The 19093-nt window shown below is 44.1% G+C and overlaps 1 protein-coding gene across 1 annotated transcript in view; it reads left to right on the top strand.

Annotated features, from left to right (window-relative positions):
• The window catches only part of LOC117365486 (uncharacterized threonine-rich GPI-anchored glycoprotein PJ4664.02-like), a 35081-nt gene extending 16410 nt beyond the window's left edge, over positions 1-18671 (top strand). The window contains exons 8-18 of the mRNA XM_033955961.1: positions 307-496; positions 1719-1847; positions 2133-4589; positions 5815-5943; positions 6228-8684; positions 9188-9316; positions 9601-9843; positions 11671-11799; positions 15008-16444; positions 16903-17031; positions 17476-18671. Coding sequence (XP_033811852.1) covers positions 307-496; positions 1719-1847; positions 2133-4589; positions 5815-5943; positions 6228-8684; positions 9188-9316; positions 9601-9843; positions 11671-11799; positions 15008-16444; positions 16903-17031; positions 17476-18671 — 8625 coding nt within the window. The remainder of the gene's footprint in view (positions 1-306; positions 497-1718; positions 1848-2132; positions 4590-5814; positions 5944-6227; positions 8685-9187; positions 9317-9600; positions 9844-11670; positions 11800-15007; positions 16445-16902; positions 17032-17475) is intronic.
• The last annotated feature ends 422 nt before the right edge of the window (positions 18672-19093 follow it).

The raw sequence follows: 19093 nt of genomic DNA, 5'->3' as shown, positions 1-19093 counted from the left end.
AGGCAACACCACATCACTCTTATTGAGTCCGAACACTGTTGCTACCTTTTCTGGCACTCCGGCAGCAACCACCCATACAGTTACAATGAAATCGAAACACAACTGCCTCAATAGAACCTACCACTACACAGGAAAAGATCTCAAGAGCAAGCACAACAGGCATCACTACAGCTCATAGTATATCAGCAGGGTACACTACAGCAAGCGTACCTGGTACAAGCACCACAGCAAGTATTACCAGTAGTCCATCTACCACCATACAGCAAAAGAGTACCACAATAAATATATCGGACACCCATACTTCAGCTTCCATTTCAAGCACTTCAACTTCCACCATACCGGCAATTATACCTAGTACCAGCAAAACAGTTGCCACCACACCAGCTAATAGCACCACAGGGAAGCACTGGAGGCATCAGCTCAACTGCCATCCTGCCACCTGGAAGCACCACTGTCACTGTACTAAGTGCCAACACCACTGCTGCTACTACACGAGGTACTGTGTGCAAATATTAGATTGAAGTTCAAATTAGAGTGCCTGCAATAATGTTCGATTAAGCCATCACAAATAAACCATATTCAGAGCTAAATAATTAAAAGGATTAGATGGTGATTGGGAGGTAATGTTGAATAAAAAGTTCAAGGTTGTGTTGTAGGAGACATGTAAGAATTCAGTTGTCCTTCCACTTCTACTCTCTCAGAATCTAGTTGTGTCCATTTAAATTCAAATACCTCACTTGGTATGGAGCTGATTGTAAAACAGTTCCCATTTTTCCTGGCCCATATATTCAGCCCTCCTACAAACCCCCACCAGTGATATGCATTTGAGGTAGAGAAAGGAAGGACTGGATGCTCAGGAGATGGCATGGATAGGGTCAATCACCTGGTATAACTAAGACTTTGAAGATGTGTCTACAGCACACAGGTCTTAACCCAGAAGTAATTAGAAACATAGAAACATAGAAAGATGATGGCAGAAAAGGGCTATAGCCCATCAAGTCTGCCCACTCTACTGTCCCACCCCATTAAGTCAGAGTGCTGCTCGACCCACGTAGAGATCCCACGTGGATGTCCCATTTATTCTTAAAGTCGAGCACGCTAGTGGCCTTGATCACCTGCACCGGTAGTTTGTTCCAGTGATCCCCACCCTTTCTGTAAAGAAATACTTCCTGGTGTCACCACCAAATCTCCCTCCTCTGAGTTTAAGCGGGTGCCCCCTTGTGACTGAAGGTCCCTTAGGAAAGAATATGTCGTTTTCCACCTCGACACGACCCGTGACGTACTTAAATGTCTCAATCATGTCACCCCTCTCCCTGCGCTCCTCTAGAGAGTAGAGCTGCAACTTGCCCAGTCTTTCCTCGTATGAGAGACCCTTGACTTCGGAGACCATCCTAGTGGCCATTCGCTGGACCGACTCAACTCGAAGTACATCTTTACGGTAATGTGGCCTCAAGAATTGCACACAGTACTCCAGATGAGGTCTCACCATGGTTCTGTACAGTGGCATTATGACTTCAGGTTTACGGCTGACGAAGCTTCTATTGATACATCCCATCATCCGCCTTGCCTTGGATGAGGCCTTCTCTACTTGTTTGGCAGCCTTCATGTCTGCACTGATGATTACTCCCAAGTCCCGTTCTTCTGAGGTCGTAGCTAGTGTTTCTCAACTACCACTCTCTTCTCTGCACTTATATAACTGTTTTTATCTTTTGATTCAGGTATCGTTACTGAAGAAGTTATTAACCCTATTACAAATAATCCTAATGAAGGAAAACCGAATGCTACAACTCCAAACACTACTGCTCCAAATATAGCATCACCCATGAGTACAAGGACCACTCCAGCAAGTATGTGCCACAGTTGTTCTATAAGTGAAATCTATCCTGGCTTCCTAACATAGTAATAAATTCTTTATTGTTTTAGAATTGTTGGTTCATTTTTTATGTTAGATCATTCTGAAATAACTCTCTAACAGCCAGATAACCCCCAAAATAGGAGAAGTCTCACTGAGAGATATTCTGTGGCTTCATTGCAAGAATTAAGAGTTACCTATGTACACACTGTCTTTAAGTGTCCCTTGTATTTCCCAGTTCAAATAATGCATTTTTTTTTTTGTATGGTTTTGTTTTTAGAAAGTAGCATCATCCCTACCACACTGGTGTCAAAGAGCCAAGGCACACCAGCCATGACCAAGGCAGTAATCACAACAGGTGCATCTGCCTCACCAGGTATCACCAGAACAATGACCACAATACAATCCTTGGGAGGTATGGCTACAGTCTCTGTTAAAACCCCAGCTGAAGGTACCATAACAAGTACAGCAGTTACCTCTACTTCTACAGGTGCCAGTACCACAATTTCAGTGATACCAAGCAGAACAACCCCAACAGAAGTTACCACAACTCAGGAAAAAGACACAGCAGGCATCACTACAGCTCCTACTATATCAGCAGTGAATACCACAACAAATGTACCGGGTACCAGTACTACAGCTGCTGCTGCCACTATTCCATCTACCACATTATTGCTAAAGAGTACCACAGTAGATTTATCAGTTACCAGTACTACAACTACCCTTTCCACCATTTTGGCTTCTGCCACACCCATGAAAACCACAGCAATTGTACAGGTTAGCAATACAACTGCTTCTATTACACCAACTTTGAGCAACATGGCAAGCACAGGGAGCATCAACCCAACTACCATCTTGTCACCTGGGAGCAACACAGTAACAGCACCAGTTGTCAACACAGCAACCGTCTCACCTTCAGGGAACACCACCTCACAGTTAATGAGTACCAACCCAGCAGCTGCCCTTCCTAGCACTTCAGCTGCCATCACATCTACACCTACAGTCAAAGCAAACACATCAGCATCAACTGAAACTACCATAACACAGGAAAAGAGTACCATAGGAAGTGCAGCAGGCATCACTATGGCTCCTACTCTACCAACAGGGAGCACCACAGCAAGTGTATCGGGTACCAGGACCATAGTTGCTGTAGCCACTATTCCTTCTACCACCATACTGGTAAAAAGTACCACAGTAAATGTTTCAGATACACATACTGTAGCTGCCATTTCCAGCTCTCCAGCTTCCAGCACACCTGCGAAGAATAGCACAGCAATAATACCTGATAGTAGCACAACTGATGCCACAGTTCCAACTAAGAGCTCTCTAGCAAACACTGGGACAGTCAGCACAACTGGCGTCTTATCACCTGAGAGCACCACAGCAACAGCACCAGCTCTAGCTGTCAGCACAACCACCATGACACCAACAGGGAACACCACGGGAGCCATCAGTACAACTGTCAGCCTGCCATCTGGGACTAACACAGCACCTTTCTCAGCTACAAGCACTCATACTTCCAACACACCAGAAAAGAGCACCACAATACCTGTACATGGTAGCAGCACAATAGCTAAGAGCACAACAGCCAGTAGTGGGGGAATCAGCCCAAGTGCATTTCTGCCACTTGGGAATGATACTACAACAACACCAGTTGTCAACAAAGTCACCATCTCACCTTCAGAGAACATCACAGCCCACTCGTTGGGTACCAGTACAGCAACTACGCTTTCCAACACGCCAGTTGCCATCACATCTGTAGCTATAGACCAAGCAAACACAACAGCCTCAACTGAAGCTACTATAACACAGGAAAAGAGCATCACAGCAAGTACACAAGAAATCACTACGGCTCCTGTTTTTCCAGGTGGGAGCACCATAACAAGTGTACCAGGTACCAACACCACAGCTGTCCGTGCCACTACTCTTGCTGCCAGCACACTGCAAAAAAGCAGCACATCAAACCCACCAGCCTTCAGTACAGCTGCCACCCTGCCATCTTGGACTAACACAGCACCCATCTCAGGCAGCAGTGTAGCTACTGCCTTTACTAGCACTCCAATATCTAACACACCAGAAAAGAGCACTACAGCTACTGTACATGAGAGCACCACAAAAGACACCACTACAACAGCTAAGAACACCATAGAAAGCACAGGGGGTAGCAACACAACTATGAACCTGTCACCTGGGACCACAATAGCAATGACACCGGTTATTAATACAACCAGCATCAAACCAGTAGGCAACACCACATCACTCTTATTGAGTCCGAACACTGTTGCTACCTTTTCTGGCACTCCGGCAGCAACCACCCCTACAGTTACAATGAAATCGAACACAACTGCCTCAATAGAACCTACCACTACACAGGAAAAGATCTCAAGAGCAAGCACAACAGGCATCACTACAGCTCATAGTATATCAGCAGGGTACACTACAGCAAGCGTACCTGGTATAAGCACCACAGCTAGTATTACCAGTAGTCCATCTACCACCATACAGCAAAAGAGTACCACAATAAATATATCGGACACCCATACTTCAGCTTCCATTTCAAGCACTTCAACTTCCACTATACCGGCAATTATACCTAGTACCAGCAAAACAGTTGCCACCACACCAGCTAATAGCACCAAAGGAAGCACTGGAGGCACCAGCTCATCTGCCTTCCTGCCACCTGGAAGCACCACTGTCACTGTACCAAGTGCCAACACCACTGCTGCTACTACACGAGGTACTGTGTGCAAATAATAGATTGAATTTCAAATTAGAGTGCCTGCAATAATGTTCGATTAAGCCATCACAAATAAACCTATATTCAGAGCTAAATAATTAAAAGGACTAGATGGTGATGGGGAGGTAATGTTGAATAAAAAGTTCAAGGTTGTGTTGTAGGAGACATGTAAGAATTCAGTTGTCCTTCCACTTCTACTCTCTCAGAATCTAGTTGTGTCCATTTAAATTCAAATACCTCACTTGGTATGGAGCTGATTGTAAAACAGTTCCCATTTTTCCTGGCCCATATCTTCAGCCCTCCTGCAAACCCCCACCAGTGATATGCATTCGAGGTAGAGAAAGGAAGGACTGGATGCTCAGGAGATGGCATGGATAGGGTCAATCACCTGGTATAACTAAGACTTTGAAGATGTGTCTACAGCACACAGGTCTTAACCCAGAAGTAATTAGAAACATAGAAACATAGAAAGATGATGGCAGAAAAGGGCTATAGCCCATCAAGTCTGCCCACTCTACTGTCCCACCCCATTAAGTCAGAGTGCTGCTCGACCCACGTAGAGATCCCACGTGGATGTCCCATTTATTCTTAAAGTCGAGCACGCTAGTGGCCTTGATCACCTGCACCGGTAGTTTGTTCCAGTGATCCACCACCATTTCTGTAAAGAAATACTTCCTGGTATCACCACCAAATCTCCCTCCTCTGAGTTTAAGCGGGTGCCCCCTTGTGACTGAAGGTCCCTTAGGAAAGAATATGTCGTTTTCCACCTCGACACGACCCGTGACGTACTTAAATGTCTCAATCATGTCACCCCTCTCCCTGCGCTCCTCTAGAGAGTAGAGCTGCAACTTGCCCTAGTCTTTCCTCGTATGAGAGACCCTTGAGTCCGGAGACCATCCTAGTGGCCATTCGCTGGACCGACTCAACTCGAAGTACATCTTTACGGTAATGTGGCCTCTAGAATTGCACACAGTACTCCAGATGAGGTCTCACCATGGTTCTGTACAGTGGCATTATGACTTCAGGTTTATGGCTGACGAAGCTTCTATTGATACATCCCATCATCCGCCTTGCCTTGGATGAGGCCTTCTCTACTTGTTTGGCAGCCTTCATGTCTGCACTGATGATTACTCCCAAGTCCCGTTCTTCTGAGGTCGTAGCTAGTGTTTCTCAACTACCACTCTCTTCTCTGCACTTATATAACTGTTTTTATCTTTTGATTCAGGTATCGTTACTGAAGAAGTTATTAACCCTATTACAAATAATCCTAATGAAGGAAAACCGAATGCTACAACTCCAAACACTACTGCTCCAAATATAGCATCACCCATGAGTACAAGGACCACTCCAGCAAGTATGTGCCACAGTTGTTCTATAAGTGAAATCTATCCTGGCTTCCTAACATAGTAATAAATTCTTTATTGTTTTAGAATTGTTGGTTCATTTTTTATATTAGATCATTCTGAAATAACTCTCTAACAGCCAGATAACCCCCAAAATAGGAGAAGTCTCACTGAGAGATATTCTGTGGCTTCATTGCAAGAATTAAGAGTTACCTATGTACACACTGTCTTTAAGTGTCCCTTGTATTTCCCAGTTCAAATAATGTATTTTTTTTTTGTATGGTTTTGTTTTTAGAAAGTAGCATCATCCCTACCACACTGGTGTCAAAGAGCCAAGGCACACCAGCCATGACCAAGGCAGTAATCACAACAGGTGCATCTGCCTCACCAGGTATCACCAGAACAATGACCACAATACAATCCTTGGGAGGTATGGCTACAGTCTCTGTTAAAACCCCAGCTGAAGGTACCATAACAAGTACAGCAGTTACCTCTACTTCTACAGGTGCCAGTACCACAATTTCAGTGATACCAAGCAGAACAACCCCAACAGAAGTTACCACAACTCAGGAAAAAGACACAGCAGGCATCACTACAGCTCCTACTATATCAGCAGTGAATACCACAACAAATGTACCGGGTACCAGTACTACAGCTGCTGCTGCCACTATTCCATCTACCACATTATTGCTAAAGAGTACCACAGTAGATTTATCAGTTACCAGTACTACAACTACCCTTTCCACCATTTTGGCTTCTGCCACACCCATGAAAACCACAGCAATTGTACAGGTTAGCAATACAACTGCTTCTATTACACCAACTTTGAGCAACATGGCAAGCACAGGGAGCATCAACCCAACTACCATCTTGTCACCTGGGAGCAACACAGTAACAGCACCAGTTGTCAACACAGCCACCGTCTCACCTTCAGGGAACACCACCTCACAGTTAATGAGTACCAACCCAGCAGCTGCCCTTCCTAGCACTTCAGCTGCCATCACATCTACACCTACAGTCAAAGCAAACACATCAGCATCAACTGAAACTACCATAACACAGGAAAAGAGTACCATAGGAAGTGCAGCAGGCATCACTATGGCTCCTACTCTACCAACAGGGAGCACCACAGCAAGTGTATCGGGTACCAGGACCATAGTTGCTGTAGCCACTATTCCTTCTACCACCATACTGGTAAAAAGTACCACAGTAAATGTTTCAGATACACATACTGTAGCTGCCATTTCCAGCTCTCCAGCTTCCAGCACACCTGCGAAGAATAGCACAGCAATAATACCTGATAGTAGCACAACTGATGCCACAGTTCCAACTAAGAGCTCTCTAGCAAACACTGGGACAGTCAGCACAACTGGCGTCTTATCACCTGAGAGCACCACAGCAACAGCACCAGCTCTAGCTGTCAGCACAACCACCATGACACCAACAGGGAACACCACGGGAGCCATCAGTACAACTGTCAGCCTGCCATCTGGGACTAACACAGCACCTTTCTCAGCTACAAGCACTCATACTTCCAACACACCAGAAAAGAGCACCACAATACCTGTACATGGTAGCAGCACAATAGCTAAGAGCACAACAGCCAGTAGTGGGGGAATCAGCCCAAGTGCATTTCTGCCACTTGGGAATGATACTACAACAACACCAGTTGTCAACAAAGTCACCATCTCACCTTCAGAGAACATCACAGCCCACTCGTTGGGTACCAGTACAGCAACTACGCTTTCCAACACGCCAGTTGCCATCACATCTGTAGCTATAGACCAAGCAAACACAACAGCCTCAACTGAAGCTACTATAACACAGGAAAAGAGCATCACAGCAAGTACACAAGAAATCACTACGGCTCCTGTTTTTCCAGGTGGGAGCACCATAACAAGTGTACCAGGTACCAACACCACAGCTGTCCGTGCCACTACTCTTGCTGCCAGCACACTGCAAAAAAGCAGCACATCAAACCCACCAGCCTTCAGTACAGCTGCCACCCTGCCATCTTGGACTAACACAGCACCCATCTCAGGCAGCAGTGTAGCTACTGCCTTTACTAGCACTCCAATATCTAACACACCAGAAAAGAGCACTACAGCTACTGTACATGATAGCACCACAAAAGACACCACTACAACAGCTAAGAACACCATAGAAAGCACAGGGGGTAGCAACACAACTATGAACCTGTCACCTGGGACCACAATAGCAATGACACCGGTTATTAATACAACCAGCATCAAACCAGTAGGCAACACCACATCACTCTTATTGAGTCCGAACACTGTTGCTACCTTTTCTGGCACTCCGGCAGCAACCACCCATACAGTTACAATGAAATCAAACACAACTGCCTCAATAGAACCTACCACTACACAGGAAAAGATCTCAAGACCAAGCACAACAGGCATCACTACAGCTCCTAGTATATCAGCAGGGTACACTACAGCAAGCGTACCTGGTACAAGCACCACAGCTAGTATTACCAGTAGTCCATCTACCACCATACAGCAAAAGAGTACCACAATAAATATATCGGACACCCATACTTCAGCTTCCATTTCAAGCACTTCAACTTCCACCATACCGGCAATTATACCTAGTACCAGCAAAACAGTTGCCACCACACCAGCTAATAGCACCACAGGGAGCACTGGAGGTATCAGCTCAACTGCCATCCTGCCACCTGGAAGCACCACTGTCACTGTACCAAGTGCCAACACCACTGCTGCTACTACACGAGGTACTGTGTGCAAATATTAGATTGAAGTTCAAATTAGAGTGCCTGCAATAATGTTTGATTAAGCCATCACAAATAAACCATATTCAGAGCTAAATAATTAAAAGGATTAGATGGTGATTGGGAGGTAATGTTGAATAAAAAGTTCAAGGTTGTGTTGTAGGAGACATGTAAGAATTCAGTTGTTCTTCCACTTCTACTCTCTCAGAATCTAGTTGTGTCCATTTAAATTCAAATACCTCACTTGGTATGGAACTGATTGTAAAACAGTTCCCATTTTTCCTGGCCCATATATTCAGCCCTCCTCCAAACCCCCACCAGTGATATGCATTTGAGGTAGAGAAAGGAAGGACTGGATGCTCAGGAGATGGCATGGATAGGGTCAATCACCTGGTATAACTAAGACTTTGAAAATGTGTCTACAGCACACAGGTCTTAACCCAGAAGTAATTCAACTACCACTCTCTTCTCTGCACTTATATAACTGTTTTTATCTTTTGATTCAGGTATCGTTACTGAAGAAGTTATTAACCCTATTACAAATAATCCTAATGAAGGAAAACCGAATGCTACAACTCCAAACACTACTGCTCCAAATATAGCATCACCCATGAGTACAAGGACCACTCCAGCAAGTATGTACCACAGTTGTTCTATAAGTGAAATCTATCTTGGCTTCCTAACATAGTAATAAATTCTTTATTGTTTTAGAATTGTTGGTTCATTTTTTATATTACATCATTCTGAAATAACTCACTAACAGCCAGATAACCCCCAAAATAGGAGAAGTCTCATTGTGAGATATTCTGTGGCTTCATTGCAAGAATTAAGAGTTACCACTGTACACACTGTCTTTAAGTGTCCCTTGTATTTCCCAGTTCAAATAATGTATTTTTTTTTTGTATGGTTTTGTTTTTAGAAAGTAGCATCATCCCTACTACACTGGTGTCAAAGAGCCATAGTGCAGCTGCCATTTCCAGCAGTCCATCTTCCACCACACCTGAGAAGAACACTACAGCAAATGGCAGCACAACAATTGCCAGCACATCAGCTAAGAGCACCACAGGAAGCACAGCAGATATCAGCACAACTGTTATCTTGCCACCTGGAAGCACCGCAGTCATTGTGCAAAATGCCAACACTACTGCTACCACTGCACGAGGTACTGTGCGCAAGTATGTTTGTAGTTCAAATTTGATGTCCTGCGTTAAGGTTTGACAAGATCACCAAGAATAAATGATATTCAGATTTAAGTACGGATGAGGATTGGATGGTGATGGGGAGTTAATGTTGAAAAAATCTACTACAATGTTGAGTTCTAGGAGAATTCAGAATTCAACTCTCTCCTGTTCTCCTAAAATCTAGTTGTGTCCATTTTAAATTCATATGCAACTACTATTACTATTTATCATTTTAATAGTGCTGAAAGGCTTATGCAGTGCTGTACATTTAACATTCAATAGATGGTAGCTGCTCTAACGAACTTGCAATCTAATTTGGACAGACAGACAGGACATCTCAGAGTTGTGGAGATTCTGGTAGAAGAAATGATACAATGGATATAAGTATTTGACAGTGAGTGGGATTGAAGAGCTGAAAGCAGTTTTTAAAAAGTGGGCTTTTAGCTTGGATTTGAGATGGAGCATTACATTACATTACATTACATTAGTGATTTCTATTCCACCATTACCTTGCGGTTCAAGGCGGATTGCATAAGAATTGTCATGAAGTTACAAGATATATAAGCAGATTACATAAGAATTGTCGAGAAATTAAAGTAATACATGTTGGGTAACTTGAACATTTTAGATTTGATAGGAGTAGATAGTATGGTAGGTGGAGCTTGGGAAGGAACTGGTCGTGTTAAATAGGTTTTATGTATTTTTTGAAGAGTAGAGTTTTAGTTTCTTTTTTGAAGGTTTTGTAGTCTGTGGTCGAAGACAGCAGATTGGTGATTTGTCTGTCTAGTTTTGCTGCTTTGGTGGCCATTAGGTTGTCATATAGTTTTCTTCGTTTGACATTTTGGTTGGCGGGTGTATGAATAGTGAGTGGGTTGTCCTGTGTCTGGTTGAGGTGGCTTGAATTAGTCGGTTGTTCCATTAGGTTGGGCTGTCTCCGTTAATAGCTTTGAATAGTAGGCAATAGAATTTGAAGTGTACTCTTGCTTGTATTGGGAGCCCATGTGAGTCGTGGCATGACATATTGACTATGTCAACCTGTTCCAGGCATATGGCGTGGCAAGAAAGAAGGAACGGACTCTGGTGTTGGTGGTAGAGGACAAGGGTACTCACCCAACGATTGGAATTCACAGTGGGAGAGGGGAAATAAGTGAGAAGAGATTGAGGGGCTACAGAGTGAATGTACTTATAGGTCAGTAAGAGGAGTTTGAACTGTGTTTGAAAATGGATGGGGAGCCAATGAAGTGACTTGAGGAGAGGGGTAATGAGAGAATGACGACTCTCACTGAATATGAATCATAGAGCAGCATTTTGAATGGACTGAAGGGGTGAGAGACGGATGCACGGGCGGCCTGGGAGAAGTATGTTTCAGTAGCCTGTGTGAGGTGATGAGAGTGTGGATAAGGGTTTTGGTAGTGTGTTCAGAGAGTAGAGGTCAGATGTTGATAATATTATAGAGGAGGAAGCAACAGATTTTAGCGGTTTGTTGGATTTGAGCAGAAAAGGAAAGAGAGGAATCAAAGATCACCCTGCTGCTCCCTGGTAAATGAAATTCACCTTAACACATCTTCCCTGATCATTAACACATCTTCCCTGATCATACATTCTGCCCTCCCCTAAACCCTCACCAGTGACGGGCACTTAAGGTATAGAAAGGAAAGACCAAAGGCTAATTAGAGGGTACTGACAGGGTCAATTAACTGGTCTAAGACTTTGAAGATGTGTCACTACAGCACACAGGTCTTAATTCGGAGGTAATTCAACTATCCTGTTCTATGCACTTATGTAACTGGTTATATTTTTTGATTCAGGTATCATTACTGAAGAAGTTATTAATCCTGTTACAAATAATCCTAATGAAGGAAAACCAAATGCCACGACTCCAAAGACCACTGCTCCAGCTACAGCATCACCCATGAGTGCAAGAAACACTCCTGCAAGTATGTGCTACGGTTGTTCTATAACTGAAATTTGTCCTGGATTTCTTAACATAGGGGTTCTTTTACTAAGGTGCGCTAACCGATTTAGCACATGTTAAAGATTAGCACACGCTAAATGCTAAGGTGCCCATAGAATAAAATGGGTGCCTTAGCATTTATCGTGCGCTAAATTGATTAGCACGTGCTAAATCAGTTAGCGTGCCTTAGTGAAAGGACCCCTGTGTTAAGAAATCGGTTAGCGTGCACTAAATTGGTTAGTGTGCCTTGGTACAAGGACCCCACAGTATTAGACTATTTACTAGAATGTAATATCCTATTATAGATTAAAAACTGGTTGAAAGATAAAATATAGAGAGTAGGCTTAAATGGTCAATTTTCTCAATGGTGAAGTGTAAATAGTGGAGTTCCCCAGGGGACCGCTACTTTTTAACATATTTATCAATGATCTAGAGAAGGGAATTAGAGAATGACACGGGGAAAAAAATCTGTCCCCGTCACTGCACCGTCACCGGCCCACCATCCTCTGCACCACCCCGTCACCACCGTTCCCTTCACCGCCCCGTCACTGTCACCGCCATCCCTTTCACCGCCCCGTCACCGTCCCCACAGCATCCATATAAGCCTTAGTACTGCAGTATTTAGCTTATTCCTTTCTTATAAATCAAAGTTCTGGCTGCTGAACTAGAGAAAAAGATGTTCAGCTGGCAGGGCTTTGTTTATAAATTTTTATCAACACAACTAATATTCGACTTTATCCTAAAGCAAAAAATAAATAAATAAATATAATTTTTTTTCTACCTTTGTTGTCTGGTTTCTGCTTTCCACATCTTCTCATTCAATTCCTTCCATCCACTGTGTGTCTTCTCTCTGCGTCTTCCATTTGCTGTTACTGTGCCTCTCCCTTCACCCCCTTCCACAATTGATCTAGCACCCATCTTCTTCCCTCCGCTCCCCCATAGTCTGGCATCTGTCTTCTTCCCTTCCAGCGTCTTCTCCCCACTCTGCCTTCCACATTTCCCTTCAGGATCTGTTCCTCTCTACCCTCTTTCAATGTCTGTTCTATTCCTTTCCACCACCACCCTTCCCTCCCTCCTTTACCATCTGTTCCTTTCTACCACCCTTCTTTCATATCTTCTATCAATCCCCCCACCATCACTAGCAGCCTCTCTTCTCCCTTACCATGAGCAAATAGAACTTCTGAAAATTGTTTTGCTGAGGCATTATTTCTTATGCCTCAGCATTAGACATCAATTTTATAATTCTTACTGTCTGCTCTGATTTCATTCACAATTTGGTTTGTGTTGTGGCTGAGGATTCAATGAGGCATTTAACCTTTTCCTGTCTCTTGAACTATGATTTCAAGTTGATTCCTTCAATAATGGAGTCTCACGGCAGTAGCAGTTTTCTCTTTTGGGCTCTTTTGACATTGTTTAAGGGATTTCTTGTACATTTGGTGCTGGTCTTCTTTGATGAGGTCAATTCAGAATCTATTTCCAAGGAAGAAAAACTTTTTCCCTTTCACTCCCTCCTTCCTTGTGTGAGCCGGGAACACGCGGACCCCGCAGCCCCTACCCGCACGCCGGCTCGATCGTTTAACCTGCTTCCTCTCTCCACCTCACCTTAGTTTGCCGGCTTTCTTTTTTGGCGACCGGCACGCTTTCAAAGAGCCACGCATGCGCGGCTGCTCAAAGTTCAATCTTCTGCTCTGCTGCAACTTCCTGTTTCCGGTTGGGTCAGAGCAGAAGATTGAATACTGAGCAGCCGCGCATGCGCGGCTCTTTGAAAGCGTGCCGGTCGCCGAAAAAGAAAGCCGGAAAACTAAGATGAGGTGGAGAGAGGAAGCTGGTTAAACGATCGAGCCGGTGTGCGGGTGGGCGGGTGGGGGCTGCGGGGACCGCACAATCTTTGATGCCTCACTGCGGTGACAAGACCATTCACCGCTCCACGGGGCGGTGAAAGGCCTTGTCCCCGTCCCCGCAGAGGCTGCTGTTTTTCATTCCCCGTTTTGGCGGGTTACCCGCAGCTAAACGCGGTAGCCGCGGGTAAACCGCCACCGTGTCATTCTCTAATGGGAATAACTAGTGAGATAATTAAATTTGTTCAAAGTTGTTAAGTCGCAAGAAGATTGTGAAAAATTGCAAGAGGACTTTGTGAGACTGGGCGTCAAAATGGTAAATGACGTTTAATGCAAGCAAGTGCAAAGTGATGCATGTGGGGAAAGGGGAACCCGAACTATAGCTACATGATGCAGGGTTCTACTTTAGGAAAAGGATCTAGGTGTCATCATTGAGGATATGTTGAAACCCTCAGCTCGGTGTGCAGTGGCGGCTCAGAAAGCAAATAGAATGTTATGAATAATCAGGAAAAGAATGGAAAACAAAGATGTAAATATTATAATGTCTTTGTATCATTCTATGATACAGCTGCAACTCAAATACTATGTGCAATTCTGGTCACCGTATCTCGAAAAAGATATAGCAGAATTTGAAAAGTTATAGAGAAAGGTGACAAAAATGATAAAAGGGATGGAATGACTTCTCTATGAGGAAATACTAAAGTGGCTAGTGCTCTTCAGCATGGAAAAAAGACAATGATAGAGGTCTATAAAATAATGAGTGGCGTGGAAAGGATAGATGTGAATCGCTTGTGTACTCTTTCCATAAATACTAGGGCTAGTGGGCATGCAATGAAACTACTAAGTATCAGATTTAAAACAAATCGGAGCAAATATTTCTTCATTTACCAAGTAATTAAATTCTGGAATTTGTTGCCAGAGAATGTGGTGAAAGCAGTTAGCTTGGCAGGGTTCAAAAAAGTTTTGGCTAATTTCCTAAAAGAAAAGTCCATAAAACCATGGGGAAATCCACTACTTATTCCTAGGATAAGCAGCAAAAAATTTGTTTTACTGTTTGGGATCTGTTGGCTGCTGTTGGAAATGGGATATTGGGCTTGACGGACCTTCAGTCTGTCCTAGTATAGTAACTCCGATGTTCTTATGTACCATTTAGAATTGTTGCTTTTTTTCTTCAATCAGTATGAAATAACTCATTAACAGCCAGATAACACCCAAAATAGGAAGAGTCTCTCATTGAAATTTTCTGCAACTTTAGTGCCAGAATTTAGAGTTAGCTTTCCCCTTCCACCACTGCATTTTTCTAGGTCTAATATTGTATCCCTAACAAGTGGGTTTTGTTTTATATGTTTTTAGAAAGTAGCACTATTCCTACCACACTGCTGTCAAAGAGCACAGGCACACCAGCCATGACACAGGCAGTAATCACAAAAGGTACGTCTGTCCTTCCTGTTATCACCAACACATTGACCATGATACAATCCACAACAGCTACAGCTACAGTCTCCATGAAAACCCCAACTGAAAGCATCATCAAAAGTACAGCAGTTGCCTCTCCTACTACCGTTTCCATGACTACAGCTACAGTGATACCGAGCAGAACAACCCCAACAGAAATAACCCCAACACAGGAAAAAAGTACAACAGGCATCGCTATAGCTCCAATTCTACCAGGTGTGAATACCACAGCAAGTATACCAGATACCAGGACCACAGCTGCTATTACCACTGTTCCATCTATCACCATAATGGAAAAGAGTAGCACAGTAAATGCATTGGGTACAAATACTGCAGCTACCATTTCCAGCTCTCCAGCATCCATCACACCCGAGAAGAGCACCACAGTAACTATACCTGGTACCAGCACAACAGTTGCCACCATAGCAGCTAAGAGCACCACAGGAAGTACAGGAGTCATCAGCACAACAACCATCCTGTCACCTGAGAGCATAACAGCAACAGCACGAGTTTTCAACACAGCCACCAGCACACTAGCAGGGACAACTACGGCAGCCACTGGTACAGCTGCCAGCCTGACACCTGGGACATACACAGCACCCTTCTCAGGTACCAGTGAAGTTACTGACTTTACAAATACTCGTACCTCCAACACACCAGAAAAGAGCACAAGAGCAACTGTACATGGTGACAGCACAACAGTTGCCACCACACCTGCTAAGACCACCGTAAGAAACACAGGAGGCACCAGCCCGTCTGCCTTCCTGCCAGCTGAAAGCGCCACATCAACAACACCAGTTGCCAACACAGTCACCATCTCAAATTCAGGAAACACCACTACACATTTATTGGGTACCAGCACAGCAGCTGCCCTTCTGACCACTCCAGCTGCTACAATGTCTATAGCTACAGTCAAAGAAAATACAACAGCCTCAACAGAAGCTCCCATAACACAGGAAAAGAGCACCATAGAAAGCACAGCAGGCATCACTATGGCTCCCAATCTACCAGCAATGAACACCACAACAAATGTACCAGGTACCAGGACCATAGCTGCTATTACCACTATTCCACCTACCACCATGCTGGTAAAGAGTACCACAGAAAATGTATCAGGCACACATACTCCAGCTATAATTTCCAGCTTTTCAGCTTCCACCACACCAGCGAAGAGTAGCTCAGCAACGATACCTGGCACCAGCACAATTGCTGCTACCACACCAGCTAAGATTACCACAGGGAACACTGGAGGCATCACCACAACTGCTATCCTGCCTCCTGGAAGCATCACAGTCACTGAACCAAGTGCGAACACGACTGCTGCCACTACACGAGGTACTGTGTGCAAATATTAGCTTGACGTTCAAGTTAGAATGCCTATAATAAAGTTCTATAAGACCACCAAAAATAAATGATATTCCAGATTAGGTGAGGAGGAGGATCGGATGGTGATGGGGAGGTAATGTTGAAAAAAAGTTCAATGTCTCGTAGTAGGACATTGGATAATTTAGTTATTCCTGTTCCCCTGCTCTCCCAGAATTTAGTTGTGTATATTTAAACTCAAATGCTGCACCTCGATAAATGAAGCTGACCTAAATGCAGTTCACATCTTCCCTGGCCATATCTTCTGCCCTCCCCTAACCTAAGGATGTAGAGAAAAGACAGGACTGAAAACTCAGGAGAGGCCATGGACATTGAAGATCTCTTCATGTCATAAAAGTCTTAAATGGGAGATAATGCAACTATCTCTCTCTTCTCTGCATGTATATAACTGTTTTTATCTTTTGCATCAGGTGTCATAACTGAAGAAGTTATTAACCCTATTACAAATAACCCTATTGAAGGAAAACCAAATGCCACAACGTCGCATTCCACTCCTCCAACTACAGAACCACCAACGAGTGCAAGGACCACTCTTGCAAGTAAGTGCTATAGTTGTTTTATAATTGCAATTTATGCTGGCTTCTTAACATATTAATAGGCTATTTACTATTTTAAAATTGCTCTTTTTTTTCTTCACTTAAGGCTTCTATTACTAAGGTGAGCTAGCGTTTTTAACGCACGCACAAGATTAGCGCGTGCTAGCTGAAAAATTACCACCTGCTTAAAAGGAGGCAGTAGCGGCTAGTACGCTATTCCGCGCATTAATGCCCTAACACACCTTTGTGAAAGGAGCCCTTAGTCTTCCATAACTCAATAATGGCCAGATAACCCCCCAATCAAGAAAAGATTCACTGTGAGATATTCTGTGACTTCGGTACCAGAATCTAGAGTTACCTGTGCTGTCCCCCTTAAGGGTCATTGTACTTTTTCAGTTCTAATACTGTATCCCTAACAAGTGTTTTGTTTTTTTCATATGGTTTTAGAAAGTAGCACTGTCCCTACCACACTGGTGTCAAAGAGCACAGGCATACCAGCCATGACCAAGGCAGTAATCACAACAGGTACATCTATCTCCAGAACAATGACCACTATACAATCCATGGGAGCTACGGCTACAGTCTCTGTTAAAACCCCAGCTGAACGTACCATAACAAGTACAGCAGTTACCTCTGCTGCTACAGGTACCAGTACTACAACTACATTGATGTCAACCAGACCCACCTCAACAGAAGTTACCACAACACAGAAAAAAGACATAGCAGGCATCACTACTGCTCCTATTCTACCAGGTGTGAATACCACAGCAAGTGTACCAGATACCAGGACTACAGCTGCTGTTACCACTATTTCATCTATCACCATACTGGTAAAGAGTACCACAGTAAATGTATCAGGTACACATACTGCAGCTTCTAATTCCAGCACTCCAGCTTCCACCATACCCGAGAAAAGCACCACAGCGACTCTACCTGGTACTAGCACTAGAGCTGCTACCACACCAGCTAAGAGCACCCGAGCAAGCACAGGGACAGTCAGCAGAACCACTATCCTGTCACCTGAGACCACCACAGCAAAAGCACCAGTTGACATCACAGCCACAAGCGCACTAACAGGAAATACCACTGCACATTTATTGGGTACCAGCACAGTGGCTGCCCTTCTCACCACTCCAGTTGCTACCATGTCTACAGCTACAGTCAAAGCAAACACAACAGACTCAACTGAAGCTACCATAACACAGGAACAGAGCACTACAGCAAGTACAACAGGCATCACTATGGCTCCTGTCCTCCCAGGTGGGAGCACCATAACTGGGGTACCAGGTACCAACATCACAACCATACTTACCACTGCTCCTACCACTAGCAAACTGGAAAAAAGCAGCACGGCAAATGCACCAGCCTCCAGTACAGCTGCCACCCTGCCATCTTGGACCAGCCCAGCACCCATCTCAGGTACCCATGGAGCTACTGCTCATATAAGCACTCTAACATCTAACATATCAGAAACGAGCACCACAGCAACTCTCCCTGGTTTCAGCATGCCAGCTAAGATTTCTACAGGAAGCACAGGAGGCATCAGTACAACTGCCATCCTGCCAACTGGGAGCATCAGAGCCTCTACACCGCATGCCAACACTACTGCTGCCACTACACGAGGTACCGTGTGCAAATATTGATTTGTAGTGCCAATGTGTCGCAGTGTGTATAATAAAGTTTGACAAGACCTGCAAAATGAGCCATGTTCAGAGGGAAGAAAAGAGGAGGATTGGGTGGTGAAGGGGAAACAATGCTTAAACAAATAAATGCAGACAGAATATAGGAGGAATCAGACCTTCTTTCTCCTACTCGCCCAGAATCTAATTTAGTCCATTTAAATTCAAATGCTGCACTTTGGTAAATGATGCTGTCCTAAACACAGTTCTCATTTTCCCTGGCCATATCTTCTGCCTTTCCCTGAACCCCCCTACCAGTGATAGAAACATAGACACATGATGGCAGATAAAGGCCAAATGGCCCATCCAGTCTGCCCATTCACAGTAACCATTATCTCTTCCTCTCTGTAAGAGATCCAACGTGACTATCCCAGACTTTCTTGAAA

This window comes from Geotrypetes seraphini, chromosome 8 (genome assembly GCF_902459505.1).
Source record: "Geotrypetes seraphini chromosome 8, aGeoSer1.1, whole genome shotgun sequence".
NCBI lineage: Eukaryota > Metazoa > Chordata > Amphibia > Gymnophiona > Dermophiidae > Geotrypetes > Geotrypetes seraphini.
This window is presented reverse-complemented; position numbering and strand designations above follow the sequence as displayed.